This window comes from Polistes fuscatus, unplaced genomic scaffold, assembly GCF_010416935.1.
Source record: "Polistes fuscatus isolate 324 unplaced genomic scaffold, CU_Pfus_HIC Scaffold9, whole genome shotgun sequence".
Classification (NCBI taxonomy): Eukaryota; Metazoa; Arthropoda; class Insecta; order Hymenoptera; family Vespidae; genus Polistes; species Polistes fuscatus.
In genome coordinates, this window is record NW_025113173.1 from 4,227,631 (window position 1) to 4,243,846 (window position 16,216).

Genomic DNA, 16,216 nt, shown 5'->3' on the forward strand with positions numbered 1-16,216 from the left:
TTTAGAGAAATGGTGCTTCAAATGCTTTTAAATTTTAATAAGAATGAAAATGCAAATATATTCAATGTAATTAAAATCTAATGAAAGATTTAGATAATTTTAAGGTAGAAAAAAAAAAAAAAGGAAAATGAGATTCGTCAATTTGAATGTAAATTCGTTTCAATCGTTTACATCATCATCCCAAGATTTAAAAAAACGTTTCATTATCGTTACTTCCAACAAAATTACATTTAACTCATTGTAATATCGTTTATAAATCATTTCATTGTTTCGATCGATAAATAATCTTAATATTTTTGGTGTCAAATTTTAACAATTATGCGGGATGCGAGCACCTCCAAGCCAAACACTTAAGTAGGCGTTCGTGAGGAGATTGGACGGTAGGCCCTGGATAGCTCAATTGGTTAAAGAGCAGTCAGTCGCCCGGAAAGCGGAAGATCATCCGGGTTCGAGTCCCCCCGGTCCAGTCTGTCCAACGGCCCAATTTTTTTACGAATCCTACAATTATGATAATTTCTAAAGTGTGTAAAACTCTAAACCAAGTTACTAAAAAGTTTATCAGAAAAAGTTTCGAATGATTGGAAACTAAAAGAGAGATAAAGAAGAAGAAGAAGAAAAAGAACAAAAAAGAAAAAAAAAAGAAACAAAACGATGCTTCTTGACTTTTCAATTTTCTTCTATCTCCGTTTATCCGATTCTCGGGTACTCGCACCGCGATATTCGGAAAACGATCGATCGACAATATTCAAGGCGGAATCGAGTGGTAGTGTAAAACGGTTTTGCGGAAAGTTACGTACCGGCATCGAGAAACTCGGCCCGTGCTATTCGCACAGCACATCGAAAGTAGTTTCGAGGAGAATGGGGGGGTTGAGAAGGGGGAAAGAGGAAGGGTAGTTATATGTACGTGTTCCGAAGGAATTCAAAGTTCAAGAAGGACTTTTCTTTTCTTTTCCATCCTCACCCTGTACTTTATTTTTTATTTTTTTTTCCTCTTTCTTCCTTTTATTTCTTTTTTTTTATTTTTATTTTTATTTTTATTTTTATTTTTATTTTCTTTTAAGGGAAAGGATCGGCCTGTTCCTCTTAAAACCCGACGTTCCGTAAAAGGATTTAGGCTTTCTCGTCAACGAAGTTTCTCGCGAGTTAAAACCGTCTTTAAATTAAGAAAAAAAGAAAAAGAAATAGAAGGAACATTAAGAGAGCGAGCGAGCGAGCGAGTGAGTGAGCGAGAGAGATGGGAAGAAGTAAACTTCGTTTTGGGATCGAAGGAAATCGTTTGAACCTTCTCTCTCGACATTTCATTCGAATCTGCTTCATATAAAAGACGCAGCTTTAAGGAATACTCTTCAAAGTATTTCACTTCTTTTTCCAGGAAAACAAGTTTTACTAAGGTAAGAGCCGTGTTTTCCATGCGAAGAAGTAGTACATCGATAATGAGAGAAAGAAACGAAAGAAACGAAAGAAACGCGAAAGAACATTTTGAAAAATTGTGAAAAAGAAAACGGAATGGTGGATAAATAGAAAGAAGTACTCGTTGATTTAAATATGCTTGCACACTTGTAATCGATAAATATTCTTAACGTATTACTAATCGGCAATTAAATAAAATGATGCGTACAAAATATCTAATTTAATTTCAAATAAAATTATTCGATAATGTACTGTGGAGAGTTTGTGAAAAAAAAGTATAATCAAACCTTACGTCAACAAACACACATTTCTTCAACACACACACAGATCGTAATTAATTATATTAATAAATATATTTGGTAAATTTTTTAAGATAATAAAATAGTTATAAAAATAATCAAATGTGTTAAAGAAAGTAAGAGCATTAAATATATATAATAATTATTCTATATATATTAAATATATATAATAATTATTCTATATATATTAAATATATATAGACGCGTATTATTCGATTTTATTTTTCATTTTGACAATTTTCTCTCAAATTCTTCTAAAAAAATTAATTAAAAACTTGTCTATAAGTAAGTAATAATTATGCAATAAATGCTTAATCAAACTTTCTATCAGTATTACGAATAACTTAATTTAAATCAATAAAAAAATAAATAATTAAATACACGAGATAACGCTTTATTTCCATTTATTAACATAACATTACTTTATTATGTAACAACAACAGCAACAGGATCGAATCGATCAAGCATAGGAACGAATGAGAGTTCGTTCTTTCATTCGTTCGTTCGTTTATTCGTTCGTTCGTCTACTCGATTATTCGTTCGTGGATAAAATTTTAATTTACGACCTTAAAACCCATCGCGTATACCTACGCTTTTACGAAGAATCCTACCATCGCGTGAAATTCGCGTTTGCTTGCTTTTATGCATTCTCAAGTTGGAACTTTCAGTTTGACCGTTAAGCTTTCGCATCGGGGAAAATGAAAATGATGAAACGAATGAAAAGGGGGAGGATTGCATCATCATGGGGTTTGAAATTATCGAGTTTTCGAGTATATATAGTAGAACGATAGATATATACATAGATAGATAGATACATAGATAGATAAATAGATAGAAAGAGAGAGAAAGAATGATAAAGGACATAAAACAAGGAGCAGCTTCGGTTTGTATTAAATCGGAAGATTGGAATTCTAATTAATGTTCCAGGATTATCGATAATGAGACGACGATGGTAGTAGAATGAATGAGAGTGACAAAGATGCTCGACAAAAACGACTTGTTCTTAGTCCCGGGCCTGCAACCCACCCACCCACCCACCCCTCTTCCATTCTTCTACATTTTCTTCTACCCTTCAAACCCTGAATGGAAAATTCGACTCACTAACTCCCCATCTTCTTTTCCGATGCAATTAGAAATGACGAAAGAAAAGGAACGAAAATATATTTACAAAGGGGGGAGAAAAAGAAGAGAAAAAGAAGAAAATTAAGAGAAGTTATAAACAAGATAAACAATGAAACTTTGTTCGAGTATCGATTCGTACATTTTGTTCTATAAATATAACTTCGATTTGTAGTATAGTATAGTATAATAATAATAATATAGATATATATATATTTTATAGTATTAACCTAGTAAGTTTTTTATTGAAGAGAAAGTAGAAACGTTGAAAATTATAGAAAAATACGAGGTTATATCGATTCGATCACTTCTTCTATCTCAGAAAATTACAAATATTTGATAAATGCAATACAACCTATTTATATTTATATTTTATATATTTTAGAAATTGGATCAATCAAATTATTTATCATTTGTTGATGAGAAGAAACTTAAGGGGTTATACGCAGTTGCGAGGCTCGAAAAAGACGTATTTTCATGAATTTTTGATAGAAACAGTTTTTATTTCTCAAACAAGAGTGATGGTAATTCAAATAGAGCCAACTTTTGAGAATACAATAGCGTCCTCTAAAAAACGACGTTTGGCGGTGATCTTCATTTTGGCGGTTTGGATTATTGAAATTAAAAAATATGGTGGATTCTTTTAAAGGATAGATTAATGCAGGTATTAAAACCAAGGAATAATAAAAATTTTGATTTTTGACAAAATGGCGTCTATTTGAAAAAAAGTTCTTGTTTCTGACTAAAATTTTCGCTCTAAATTGTTACAAAAAAATAGTAATAAATTTTTTTAGAAATTATTCCTTATACTTAATACCTGAGGAATATATCTAAGAAGATTGTGTAAAAATTCGAAACCGATCGGTTAAGCCGTTTTTGAAAAATCGAGATCACCGGCTTTGAAAATACCGTTTTGAGAAAAACGCGTTTAAAGTTTCAAAGAGACGTTTACACATAGTTAAAAATTTTTGTTTGCAGCTAACATGAAGTGAAGAATATTTGTCGGATCGATTTGAAATTTTCAGAGAATATACTTAAATATGTACATTCCGAAAATGAAAAAAAAAAAAATCGATTTTTTTAAAATTCTAACTGCGTATAACCCCTTAAGATATATATATATATACAATTTTTACCTGCTTCGTTATAAAAAGAAAAAGAAGATGTATTTTATAAAAGAAACGCAGTGAAAACTAGAAAATAAATCCTCATGAATCACGACCAGTTTGCAGATTATCATCGCGAGAATCATTTATATACTTTGTTTATTTTTATTTCATTTTCTCTCACACTTTCTCTCTTTCTCCCCTTGATTCTTCTTCGAATCCTCTTCCGTTAACGCGGAATGCTTTGAAAGACGTCGTCGTTTGAGACCGAGAAGAGAAGAAGAACTTTCGAAGAAGAATAAAGATAACGCGAGAAAAGGCTGTTCCTACTCTTTTGTATCCTTTCATCTTTTCTACGTCGACTATCCTTAAGTTTTGAAAGAGTTAATTCGATGCGGTAAACGCCGAGAAACGTTCAGTTGGAAGTTTACAGTTAAATATCTCTCCCCCTCTCTCTCTCTCTCTCTTTAATAATTTTCTTTTTGTTTTTTATCTCTCACCTCTTTTTCACGCCCTTATTGTCATCGGAACGAGTGAAAGAGAGAGAAACGATGAGAATGAGAATGAATATACACCTATGATAAATGTAAATATGCGTGTGTGTGTGTTGCTTACTCGTTCGTTCACTCGTTCGTTCACTCGTTCGTTCACTCGTTCGTTCACTCGTTCATTCGTTCACTTTTGCCTGCTCTTACGTTTACGTTTAACAAACCCTCTCTAACGTTACGGCACTTTTCTCTTTCAGGAAGGCGAGAGGGGATACTTGGAGGGACTAGCTTCAAGGTATGCAGACCTCTTCAGAACGCATTACGGAGATGTCCTGGAGCCGCTTGAGGAGCTACGCCGACGCGAAACAAATGCTTCCCCCAGAATGCCCAACACTCAACTTACCACCAGTCATTCACAGCCCATTTACGTGCCTGGAAAATACTCTGTGAGTAAATCCTCTCTTTCTTTCTTTCTTTCTTTCTTTTTTTCTTTTTCTTTATTTTTCTTTCTCCTTCTAGATATGACTTTTCATCCCTTTGTTCGAACAATTTTTTCCTCTTTCTCCTCTCAATATATTATTATTCTCTCCATTGGTCAAAAGTTTTCGAATCATTTTACCGATTAAAATTCTATTTTGCAACGATCTGTCTCTGTTGTATCTGTAATTACGTTTCTAAAGATTTTTAACATTTTCAATCGCGTTCATTAACATTCTTTATATAATTTATATACCTAAATGTAATATTTCTATATATATCTGTGGGATGCGAGCACCTCCAAGCCAAACACTTAAGTAGGCGTTCGTGAGGAGATTGGACGGTGGGTCCTAGATAGCTCAATTGGTTAAAAAGCAGTCGCCCGGAAAGCGGAAGATCTGGGTTCGAGTCCCGGTCCAGTCTGTCCAACGGCCCAATTTTTTCACGAATCCTACATTTTGGGGGCTCAGCCGGGATGGAGATTTGCTTCGTGTCACACTTCTACGACCGTGCAATAATTAGGGAAAAATAATTAATTGAACATCTATCAAAGAGAGGTTAGGCCGACGTAAGACGTATAGTGGCGACGTGAACGATTGGCTTGGGAACTAGGCAAGACGGCCTTTAGACAGCAATGCGTTCAGGGAAGAGGTTTTCCATCCTCGTGTAAGTTATACAGCATTGGTTAAGCCTGTATTAAAGATCGAGGTTGGGAACATTTTGACAATTTTCGTGTCGCGCGAAATAGTGTGTAGCACCCTCGTGTAAGTTATACAGCGTTGGTTAAGTCTGTATTAAAGATCGAGGTTGGACACAGTTTTTGGTTTGTTGGTTCGTTGAAAAAAGATTTATAAGATGTCGAAATGACGAACATTCGGGGTCGAATGTAGTTGCGGGGGGGTAGAATGTGGGATGAGAGCACTTCCAAGCCAAACACTTAAGTAGGCGTTCGTGAGGAGATTGGACGGTGGACCCTGGATAGCTCAATTGGTTAAAGAGCAGTTTAATTAAGCATTAAGAGCCCGGAAAGCGGAAGATCCGGGTTCGAGTCCCCCCAGTCCAGTCTGTCCAACGGCCCAATTTTTTCACGAATCATACATATCTTTGGCAACTTTTATAAAATTTAGAACAAAAACTATTCAATTAGAAACAATGTCGAACATCTAATTTGTAAGAATTCTTAGAATTGTCGAATTGAATAATACTAATTCGATAAAAGTACTCGCGTTCTTTCGTTTAAAAAACAAAGCAAGAAAATAATACAAAATAAAAAACATATTACTATTAATATAACAGAGACAAATAAATGAACTACGATTAAACCTTTACTTACACTAAATTCACGTAATAATCCCAAAAACTTTTGACCGATATAATAATACATAAAAAAAAAGAGAAAAAAAAGAATAGAAAAATATAAAAAAATCTTCATCTATATGTATACAACAATCTTAACGTTTACGAACGTGTATCGTAAGTTTGAAAATCATGATCAGCTTTTACTTCTCTTACATAAAACAAAGTGAACGTGTATCGATGGTTAAAGGATCGAGTTGTCCGTCGAGAGTAATTTTCCAAAGTGGTTTAAGACGATCAGACCGTGTAAACCTCTCCCTCTCTGTCTCCAGCCCTCTCACCACCCACTCCCATCCATTATCTCTGTCTCTGTCTGTCTTCAGAGAATCGATTGATCGATCCTAAAGCTTAAATCGGTCATTGTTCGTAGCCGAGAAACCTTTACTGGTGGTAACACCGTCAACGGTTAATCGAGTTTCCAATCGCGAGAAATCGATTGCCGATTAAGGTCAAGCTCCTTGAAGAGAGACCAAGAGAGAGAGAGAGAATGAACACCCTTCACCCCCCATCTTCTCCCCCCACCCTCTGCAACCATTTCCAACCCTCCTGTGGACGCGTCGACGTGGAAAATTAATAAGGAACTCTTCCCGTTCGTTCTTCTTCGATAAGAAGAAAGGACCTTCGAAGAAAATCATTGTCGATTAAACGAGTACACCGAGTGCTTTCTTTTCTCGCGTTACTTTTTTCTATTTTTCTATTTCTTTTTATTTTTTATTTTTTTTTTGCTCGTTCGTTCCCTTCAGTTTTCCTTCTACGGATAAAATTAAAAAAAAAAAAGAAATAAAACAAAAGAACTGTGAAATTTTTCTCATCAATCCCTCGACAAATTGTCTCTCTTCTATTTATTTCTATCTATGATTATGAGTAGTTTTTTCTTATTTTTCTTGTTCTTTTTCTTCGGTTTATTGTTTTTTTTTTCTACAACAAAATTTCAAATAATAACGAAGAAAATGGTTTAGGAAAGATAGAAAGGGATGTGGGAGTTCGATATTTTATTTTTTTTCACATTCTTTCTATTTCTTGAAGTATTGATCTTTGTAACAATGAAAAGATTATTAAATTAATTAATAATTAATTAATAATTAATTATTTAATTATTATTAATTTTCTTTGAATGATAGAAACAAAAGCGTTCTATTTTTACGAGAATAAAATTTGTATTCTTCCCCTTTTTTTCCTTTTCTTTTTAAAAAACAAATTTGACAAAATAATGATTAAAAAATTGTTATACTATGTATATAATACTCGAGGAGATACTTGTAAGAATTAAAAATTAACCAACACATTTTATTTTCCTTTTTTCTAGCCATCGAGCTGTCTCAGTGATAAAGAAGAAGACGAGATCTATGGGTTCGGTTATGGTGTTTTCAGTAGACAAATGCTTCAACATCGCCAACAAAAACTCGCACTCGCAACGCAAAATGCAACCGTCATGACGGCAGCTGGTCATCCACAACCCTACCAAAGGTACTTTCTTTTCTTTCAATTTAATATATAAAAAAAAAAAAGATAAAAAGAAAACAATATATAAAATTTACCGATTTTTAAAAATTATATTCCATAAATATTTAAAAATATATAAAAAATTAAAAAAAAAGGTTCAACGCTTTTGAATTTTATTTAAATATCTGCGCGAGAGAATAAATAAAAAAAAAAATGTTTAAGGAGACGTGAGAAATTTCTACGTGACGTGCTGGAAAGGGTCAATAATGGGTTAAAATTAAGTGAGAGAATAAAAGACGAGAGTTAAATTTTGTCCATTATTCTTAGGAGCATAACGCACGTGATTATGTTGGAATCACGTTAATGTGAAATACCGAATACGTGCCGTTTCTACGTCTACAACGATTCAAACTCGCTTCTCTTTGCTGCAACGAATGTTCATGACGTTGACTCGTTCTACCATGAAAAATGTAATCCGATACTTACTTTTTTACTCGGATTCTTATTTAAATTAAAATATATCCTCCTGAAATCGTAATTTTTATTCTTCTTTCCACTACTACTTCTTTCTTATTTCCTTTTATTTTCTTTTTTATTTTCAATATTTTCTTCTCTTTATCTTTTGCAGTTGTCTGAGCCCGAGATCAGCATTTTTCTACGAATTTCCACCTAATGGTAAGTCTTCAGAATTTTATTCGACTTTAATGTATTATTAAGATAAGTATTATACTGTATAAAACATTATATTCATGATACTTTTTTCAAACAAAATATATATATACAAACAATTATTAAATATATTGTTATATACGATAGACAATTTCAAATATTCAAACTTCCTATAACTCGGTTTCGTTTGGAACACACTGAAACTATCATAATTTTAATAAAACGAGTATGATAAAAGCATCTCTGCTATAAATTGTCCAAATTAATTAAGATCAATACAAATTATAATAAATCGTATTAGAAAATTACATGTACGATATTTCAAGATACATTTTTTATTCTTATTTCCACTAGTAGAATATTCTATTGTGTGTGTGAATAATAACGCTACTTTTATAGTACCATTTTTTATAAAATGATTGAGTGTATTAAGGGGTTATACGCAGTTGCGAGGCTCGAAAAAGACATATTTTCATGAATTTTTTATAGAAACAGTTTTTATTTCTCAAACAAAAGTGATGGTAATTCAAATAGAGCCAACTTTTGAGAATACAATAGCGTCCTCTAAAAAACGACGTTTGGCGGTGATCTTCATTTTGGCGGTTTGTATTATTGAAATTAAAAAATATGGTGGATTCTTTTAAAGGATAGATTAATGCAGGTATTAAAACCAAGGAATAATAAAAATTTGGATTTTTGACAAAATGGCGTCTATTTGAAAAAAAGTTGTTGTTTTTGACTAAAATTTTCGCTCTAAATTGTTACAAAAAAATAGTAATAAATTTTTTAAAAATTATTCCTTATACTTAATACCTGAGGAATATATCTAAGAAGATTGCGTAAAAATTCGAAACCGATCGGTTAAGCCGTTTTTGAAAAATCGAGATCACCGTCTTTGAAAATACCGTTTTGAGAAAAACGCGTTTAAAGTTTCAAAGAGACGTTTACACATAGTTAAAAATTTTGGTTTGCAGCTTACATGAAGTGAAGAATATTTGTCGGATCGATTTGAAATTTTCAGAGAATATACTTAAATATATGTACATTCCGAAAATGAAAAAAAAAAAATCGATTTTTTTAAAATTCTAACTGCGTATAACCCCTTAACGATCATCACTAGATCAAAATATATCCAAACAAATTTGATATGAAATATATGCGAATATAACGAGAACTTAGATAAAAATAAAATCAAGACGTATAATACTATCTCGTTAGTATTATAAAATTTTCCCAAGATATCGAGAAACACTTTAGATCCCATATTGGAAAGGCACTTACTACTCGGTGTACCCAAAAGACGTGGAGAAATGTGGAACGTGAGTGGTGAGAGAGTAGTATTCCGGTTGATACTTCATTTCTGTCGACTCCTTCTACCCATCTGGGTTGCCCATTCCGTACCGTCGTCTGCTATGGCTATGAATACATAATTGAGATCGAGACCTTCCTCGTAAGTACCACGTAGAAGAACGTATTCCTTCGAGATATTCACGACAGGAGAATCTTCTCATCCTTTCGATCCTCCTGTTCTTTCAATATATCCAAATCTTTCGTCATCTGGACAACGCATTACCCAAATGTTATAACACACATCTCCTATTGGTTTTAGAATTTAGTTTGTTTTTTTCTTGTGTATTTTTCTTCATTTCATAATACGTCAATTTAAATGTGTTTGTAAAATCAAAAGTATTTTCTTTCGATACATTCTCAAAGAAATATTTTCTTCTTTCTTTCGATATCTTTCGTTCTGTTCGTACAATTTTTCCCCCTAAAATTTTTTTTCTTAATCTGATAAAAATATTAATAATATGTTATATACCACGTCTCGTGGATTTTGTTAAATTTTTACATTAGTTACGGTATTTTTGTTTTATTATATATTTACCATGGTGTGTACGTTTGATCTATATATCTTTTTGAAGTTATACTTCTTTTGGCGCGTTGGGGAAAATGTAATGGGGAGTGATTTTGTTCCGAGCGTCTGGAAAAACGACACCATGAAGTTTGTCAGTATTTACGACGCGCGGCAAAGCGATTTCAAGTATACGGCATGAAGTTGTCTTCTCTTCTTCTTCCCTTTTTTTCTCAAGCGGGTCACCAATCCAAATACTAATCGTACTCAGCGCCGCTTTACTTAAATGATCGAAGCGGGAACTAATGCTGTAACCGCGCCATGGCTGTTGACGCGTGAAGTTATTCGATATATCTCTCTTATATTTAGTGTGGACTGATATCTATATTTTGATATTTTCTTTTTCTTTTTTTTATTCTTTCTTATATATATATATATAATATTCATTATTTTTTTTTTAAGTTATTTCTTTTCTTTGAAGTTTTTTTTTGAAGTTATTTTTGAGGTTATTTAGGTTATGTTCGTTTTGGTACGGTTCTTACGTGCGTACATAAGTACACTTTTTTGAAGTTATTTTTGAGGTTATTGAGGTGCGTACGAGGTTATGTACGTGCGGTTTGAGGTTATGTACGTGCGTACATAAGTACACACACCAGTTTTTTTTGTTTACAAAAATTATATAATCAATCGACATAAATTTGTGTTAAAATATTACTCGTGTAAAATTCAAAATTCTATTAGAATAAATAAAAAAAGTAATATATCAATTTACATTTCAAATGGTATATAAATTCAAATCAAATTTTTAATTATCTAACATTCCGAATGAAAAACGTATAATCATCAAAACTATAATCATTAATCGTCAAGAAAAATCGTCGAAATAAAAAACTGTAATTTCCATCGATAATACCGGAAGTTCTATCGATTAATACTAAAATACCAAGTTTCGTATTGTAATTTACATGTTCGCGGTTAAATTATCGAATTACCGAGTGTAGGGAAGGACAAGCATAAATTGTTGTTGTATGACTAGCCAACAAGTCCGAGCGAGGTCGGCCAAGGTAAACTTCGTAAGGAAAGTTAAGCTTGTCTCCTGTTGGTATTCCTATTCCGATCGGTATAAGGGAGAGAAGCACGTTCGTGCTGTAGAGGTTCTGAGAAATCCTCGTCGGAGTTTAAAGGTACCTCCGAAATTCCAAGACCACGTCCATGAAGAGGAGGATCTTAGCCAAAATAGACCGAGGTGTTGGGAGAATGCTCGTGACCAGCTTCGAATAGGACTAGCAAGAAATGTTGAAATATTCTCTCTCTCTCTCTCATTCTCTCACACATACACATACAGAGAAATACAGAAGTACAGAGAGAGGGTCTGTGTGTTTCACTCCTTCCGCCTACCAAATCGGAGAACTAATCAGTTTGGCTGTGGAAAGGAAGGCAGGAGTTGAAGGAGACGAGGTGGAGTAGGAGGAGGAGGAGGAGGAGGGTTCGGGGTTGGGGTAGTAGGTTCGCGTTTAACAGTAATTCCGTGTAAGAGGCGCCAATGCCGGATTGCCGCAGCACTTAGCAGTTGTCGCGCACAATGGTGCGAGGGCGCAAGCACCCCAATTCCAAAACCGAGAGCGTGGATTTGCTGGGATGCGCAAACACGCTTGCTTGGGTTGCTCGCTTAGCGAAGCGCGCCAACTGTTGGAGAGCAAGCCTGTTTGTCTGGACTGGAATCTAACTAAGAGTTAGGTTTAGCAAGGGCCGCCGGATCGGAGTTGGATCGAAACGTGGGACGCGAGCTAGCTGAGGATTCTGACTGCCAAGAAACGAGCTCCTAAAACGAGCATCGCTTATCCTTGTTTCTCTCATTCTCACTCTCTCATTCCATCTTATCCTCTTCTCTACTACTACCATCCATCAGCCAACAACACCTTCTACCGTATTAGATTTACTGGAGATGCTACGACAAATTTCTAATTAGAGTACGAGTTCTATCCTCTCTCTCTCTCTCTCTCTCTTAATGACTCCTTGATATTCCTTTTACTTAATTAATCACTCATTACTTATCGTATATATCTTTCTTATTTTGAATTCCTAGAAATTACGTAGGGTATCCCATTTATTTTATCTTCCACTTTCTCCAATGGGAAATTTAATCAAAGTTAGTCTTACTTTAAAAGTAAAAAATCAACATTATATATATATATATCATATAATTCAATATATTTCTAATACAAGATGTATATATTATACAGTAAATAGTATATAAACATAGAGTAACAAAATAGAATTAGAAAAACTTTAAAAGACCAACCTAAATAAATTCATTTCCAATTCCAACCCAAATATAATATACACACACACATATATATATGTAAGGACAGTAGTTTTAGCTATATTGAATTTAGCGCGTAAATAGGTTAGGGAATAAAACAGGTGGCGTTAGTGCTACAAAGAAAGCAGGAGTGAAAAGATATAGAGATTAAGAGATATATGTAAGAAAATTAATCAAGAAACATCGGTGTGGATATTAGCATTGAATGTTGTTTCTTTGTTATTACAGGTAGGATAAATAATTAGTCTAAGTTGCTACATTATTATTTTGTTCAAAATAAAATAAAATCTTTGTTATTACAGAGAAACAATTCTACCTATTATCTACCCATAACCTGCACAATAAATAAGACATTATATATATATATATATCTGAAAAATATTATACACATAAAAACGTCAAGTTTAAATATAAGAAACTTTTTCCTGTAAACAACACTTACTTTTCCTGATTCTTATCCAACAATCGAAAGATTAACCGAGAAAGTTGGAAAATAAGGATAGAGAAGAGTGAAACTGGATGATGGTGTAGGGGTTCCCCCTTCGTTGGTATTTAATGCGTTCTCCTTCTTCTTCTTCGAGAGAGTGGTGCAAAGGCACGCAATAGGATCCGACAGGGACAGAAAGGGATTTACTGCGTCCCTTCGAGGACGAGTATGGGCGACGACGTCGTCTTTGTGGAAGGGAGGAGAAGCTTTTTACAGGCACACGAAGGTCGAACGTTCTCTCACAAAGGACGACGACTACGACGACGGGGGTTGGGGCTAGGGGGTACGGGGACAGGGTAAGGGGGGGAAGAAGATTCGAACCGTAAAGCGAACGGTGATAGAACAGATCGGAGATCCGTTTGTATGGGGTGGAATTCAACGAGGGCGATGGCCTTATTCCCTTGTGTAATTGCATTTCGGTGCCGTTCTCTCATGGTGTTTGCCATGGCAGCATCAGGGTCGACGATCCTACGTTTAGTGTGTACACACTATCTCTCAACGATGAGTAACGCCGATTCGCCGAACCGCATCGGTCTCTCCCAAAATTTCGCACGATAGATAGATAGATTTCCATATATATATCTGAATATCTGTATTGGATTGTGTTTGTATAATATATACGTATTTTAGAGGGAGGGGGGGGGGGTATTTCCCTATACGTAATGTGTAGAAATTTGTGGTCGTTGGTTACGTACGAATTTGAGTTTTTGTATGTGTGCGAAAGTATCGGAGAGGGGTGTTATTCGTATAAATAAATTTGAGTTTTCCTCTCTCTCTATATGGTGGTATGCGTAAAATTTTGTGGTTACGTGTATATCTCTACGTAGATTTCGGATTGTTGTATGGGTATATTTCTATTTGTCCTGTGTGTTGGATTTTACGGCTGGCGTGTAATATACGTGTAAAGTGAGGTTTTCGTGTGTATATACCTGTATGCAAGGGAATATATATATATATATAGGTGTATATATATGGGTTTGTGTATACGCGTTGTGTTATTTTTAAATCGTCAATAAAGTTGCCAGTTCGTCGACTACGGAATTTTCACGTTCGACGCGCGCGAGATATGTTTGAATTTTTCAGCTATCCCAGTATCTCCGAAAACCCCACCCACCCATCCTCTAGCATCTCTCTCTCTCTCTCTTTTTTATTTGTCCTTTTTTCCTCTAGCCCAGCCGCCAAATGTATTTATTTAAAATTTAGACCCCATCCTCGAGAGTTCGTTTAAAAGCATTCACACGTGTCGAATACACGTTTGTCTGGTTTTATTCTGAGCCTCTCGATATTTTGTAGTTTATTGATTCACGTAAACGGAATGATTATTCCGCTAAATGTCAACGTGTATAGGTAAATAATATCGAAATATCAAATGGAATATTAATATTCATCGAATATACTAATTAATGATAAATAAAGAAAAGCAAGAAAAAAAAGAACAAACGAGAAAAAGGAAATAAATTGAACAGTTGTAATTGTTATTTGTTTTTTCTTTGTTTTGTTTTGTTTTCCGACAAGAACGTGTTTCCCTTACATACAACCGTAAAATTTTGTTGAAAAGTTTTAAAAGAAAATGTTTCTTGCAAGGCGTTCGTTGAGAAGAAAGGAGTCTCGTTATTTCCTCATTTTGGCTTTTCCTCGATTACCTCTGAAAATGAATGGTCTGCTTGCTTACTCGCTTGCTTGCTTGCTTGCTTGCTTGCTTGCTTCCTTGCTTCGTTGCTTCTGGATACCTTTAGACCAACCACGTCAAACTTGTTTACCACCGAGGAAAACATGAAGTATTATAGATCAAAACGTGAGCCGTATTAAAACAAACAAAATTTCCTAATAAATAAGAAAGTTAATTTTTGTAATATCGATTGCAATTGCATATAAAAAAAAAGAAACAAAAAATAAAATGTTTACGAAAGTTTATCGTATTACAAAAATAAATATGTCGTACGAAAAAATCATATTAGTAAAAAATTTGCTATCCTATTTGTGTAGATCTCACGTGAAAAGATTTATTTGTAAAAATTCCGCAAAATAATATCACGCGTTAAGAATTTATTATAATAATTCATTTTTATTAATTATATTATACATATATAACTCTTCGATAATAATTAAATCTAAGTAATGAAAGATCTTTCGTCGAAAATTAAATAATAATAATTAAAATACGAAATAAAAAATCCAAAATCTCGATTTATCGACGATTATTTCATCCAATCGAAAAATGAAAAAAAATACATATACAGTAAAACCTCTTTTTGTGCGGTGGATAGGGACCGCATAAAAGAAATCGTACAAAAAAATATTCGGTAATTTTATAAATACTTACATATTATAAACAACTTTGTACGATATACAGTAAAACCTCTTTTTGTGCGGTGGATAGGGACCGCATAAAAAAAGTCGCACTTAGAAAATACAGTAAAACCTCTTTTTGTGCGGTGGATAGGGACCGCATAAAAGAAATCGTACAAAAAAATATTCGCTAATTTTATAAATACTTACATATTATAAACAACTTTGTACGATATACAGTAAAACCTCTTTTTGTGCGGTGGATAGGGACCGCATAAAAAAAGTCGCACTTAGAAAATACATCAATTATTTGCGAAATATAGATGTGAAAATGCTTTCAATCAAATGAAATAATTGTTAGAAGATTGTTTAAATCAGATGAACAGCGTCGCGAAGTCCGGATACATCGTTGTCAAGGAGACCATGTAATCAGCTCGTCCACACATGTATATGTACATTGAAAGAAAACATAAAACTGGTAGCAACGCTGCTGAGATTTAGATACCGCATAAAAATAAATCGCACAAAACAAATCGCACAAAAATAAAATCGCACAAAACAAATCGCACAAAAATAAAATCGTATAAAAAAGGACCGCACAAAAAGAGGTCTTACTGTATATATGTAAGCTTTGTATGCATGTGCCGTTGCATTGAGTGATTAGCTGTTTGAATGTGGCGCCATACATTGGGAGAACAAAAGCTAGCAGGAGTGACGGTTGGTGTTTAAAATCTTGTAGGAGTGAGAGTCTTGAAATCTGGCAAGAGCGTTTTAGAAGTTTAGTAAAAAAGTCTTGTAAATTAAATTTAATTGAAAACGGCATCAATTAATAGAGAAACGGGAGCATGAATTTTTAATTGTTGATTCTCTTATTTTAGGTTAGTTGATCACCTGTAAA

At 33.8% G+C, this 16,216-nt stretch overlaps 1 protein-coding gene and 1 long non-coding RNA gene across 3 annotated transcripts in view; both read left to right on the forward strand.

Moving 5' to 3' along the window:
- LOC122525421 (SAM and SH3 domain-containing protein 1-like) overlaps positions 1–16,216 on the forward strand; it is a 303,496-nt gene that overhangs the window by 254,289 nt on the left and 32,991 nt on the right. For both annotated transcript variants that reach the window (XM_043648211.1, XM_043648212.1), the window contains exons 2-4: positions 4,680–4,868; positions 7,562–7,722; positions 8,327–8,373. In XM_043648211.1, coding sequence (XP_043504146.1) covers positions 4,680–4,868; positions 7,562–7,722; positions 8,327–8,373 — 397 coding nt within the window. The remainder of the gene's footprint in view (positions 1–4,679; positions 4,869–7,561; positions 7,723–8,326; positions 8,374–16,216) is intronic.
- Positions 12,586–12,910, forward strand: LOC122525471. The gene is made up of 2 exons (XR_006305800.1): positions 12,586–12,770; positions 12,845–12,910. It is a non-coding gene; the product is annotated as an uncharacterized LOC122525471 (long non-coding RNA).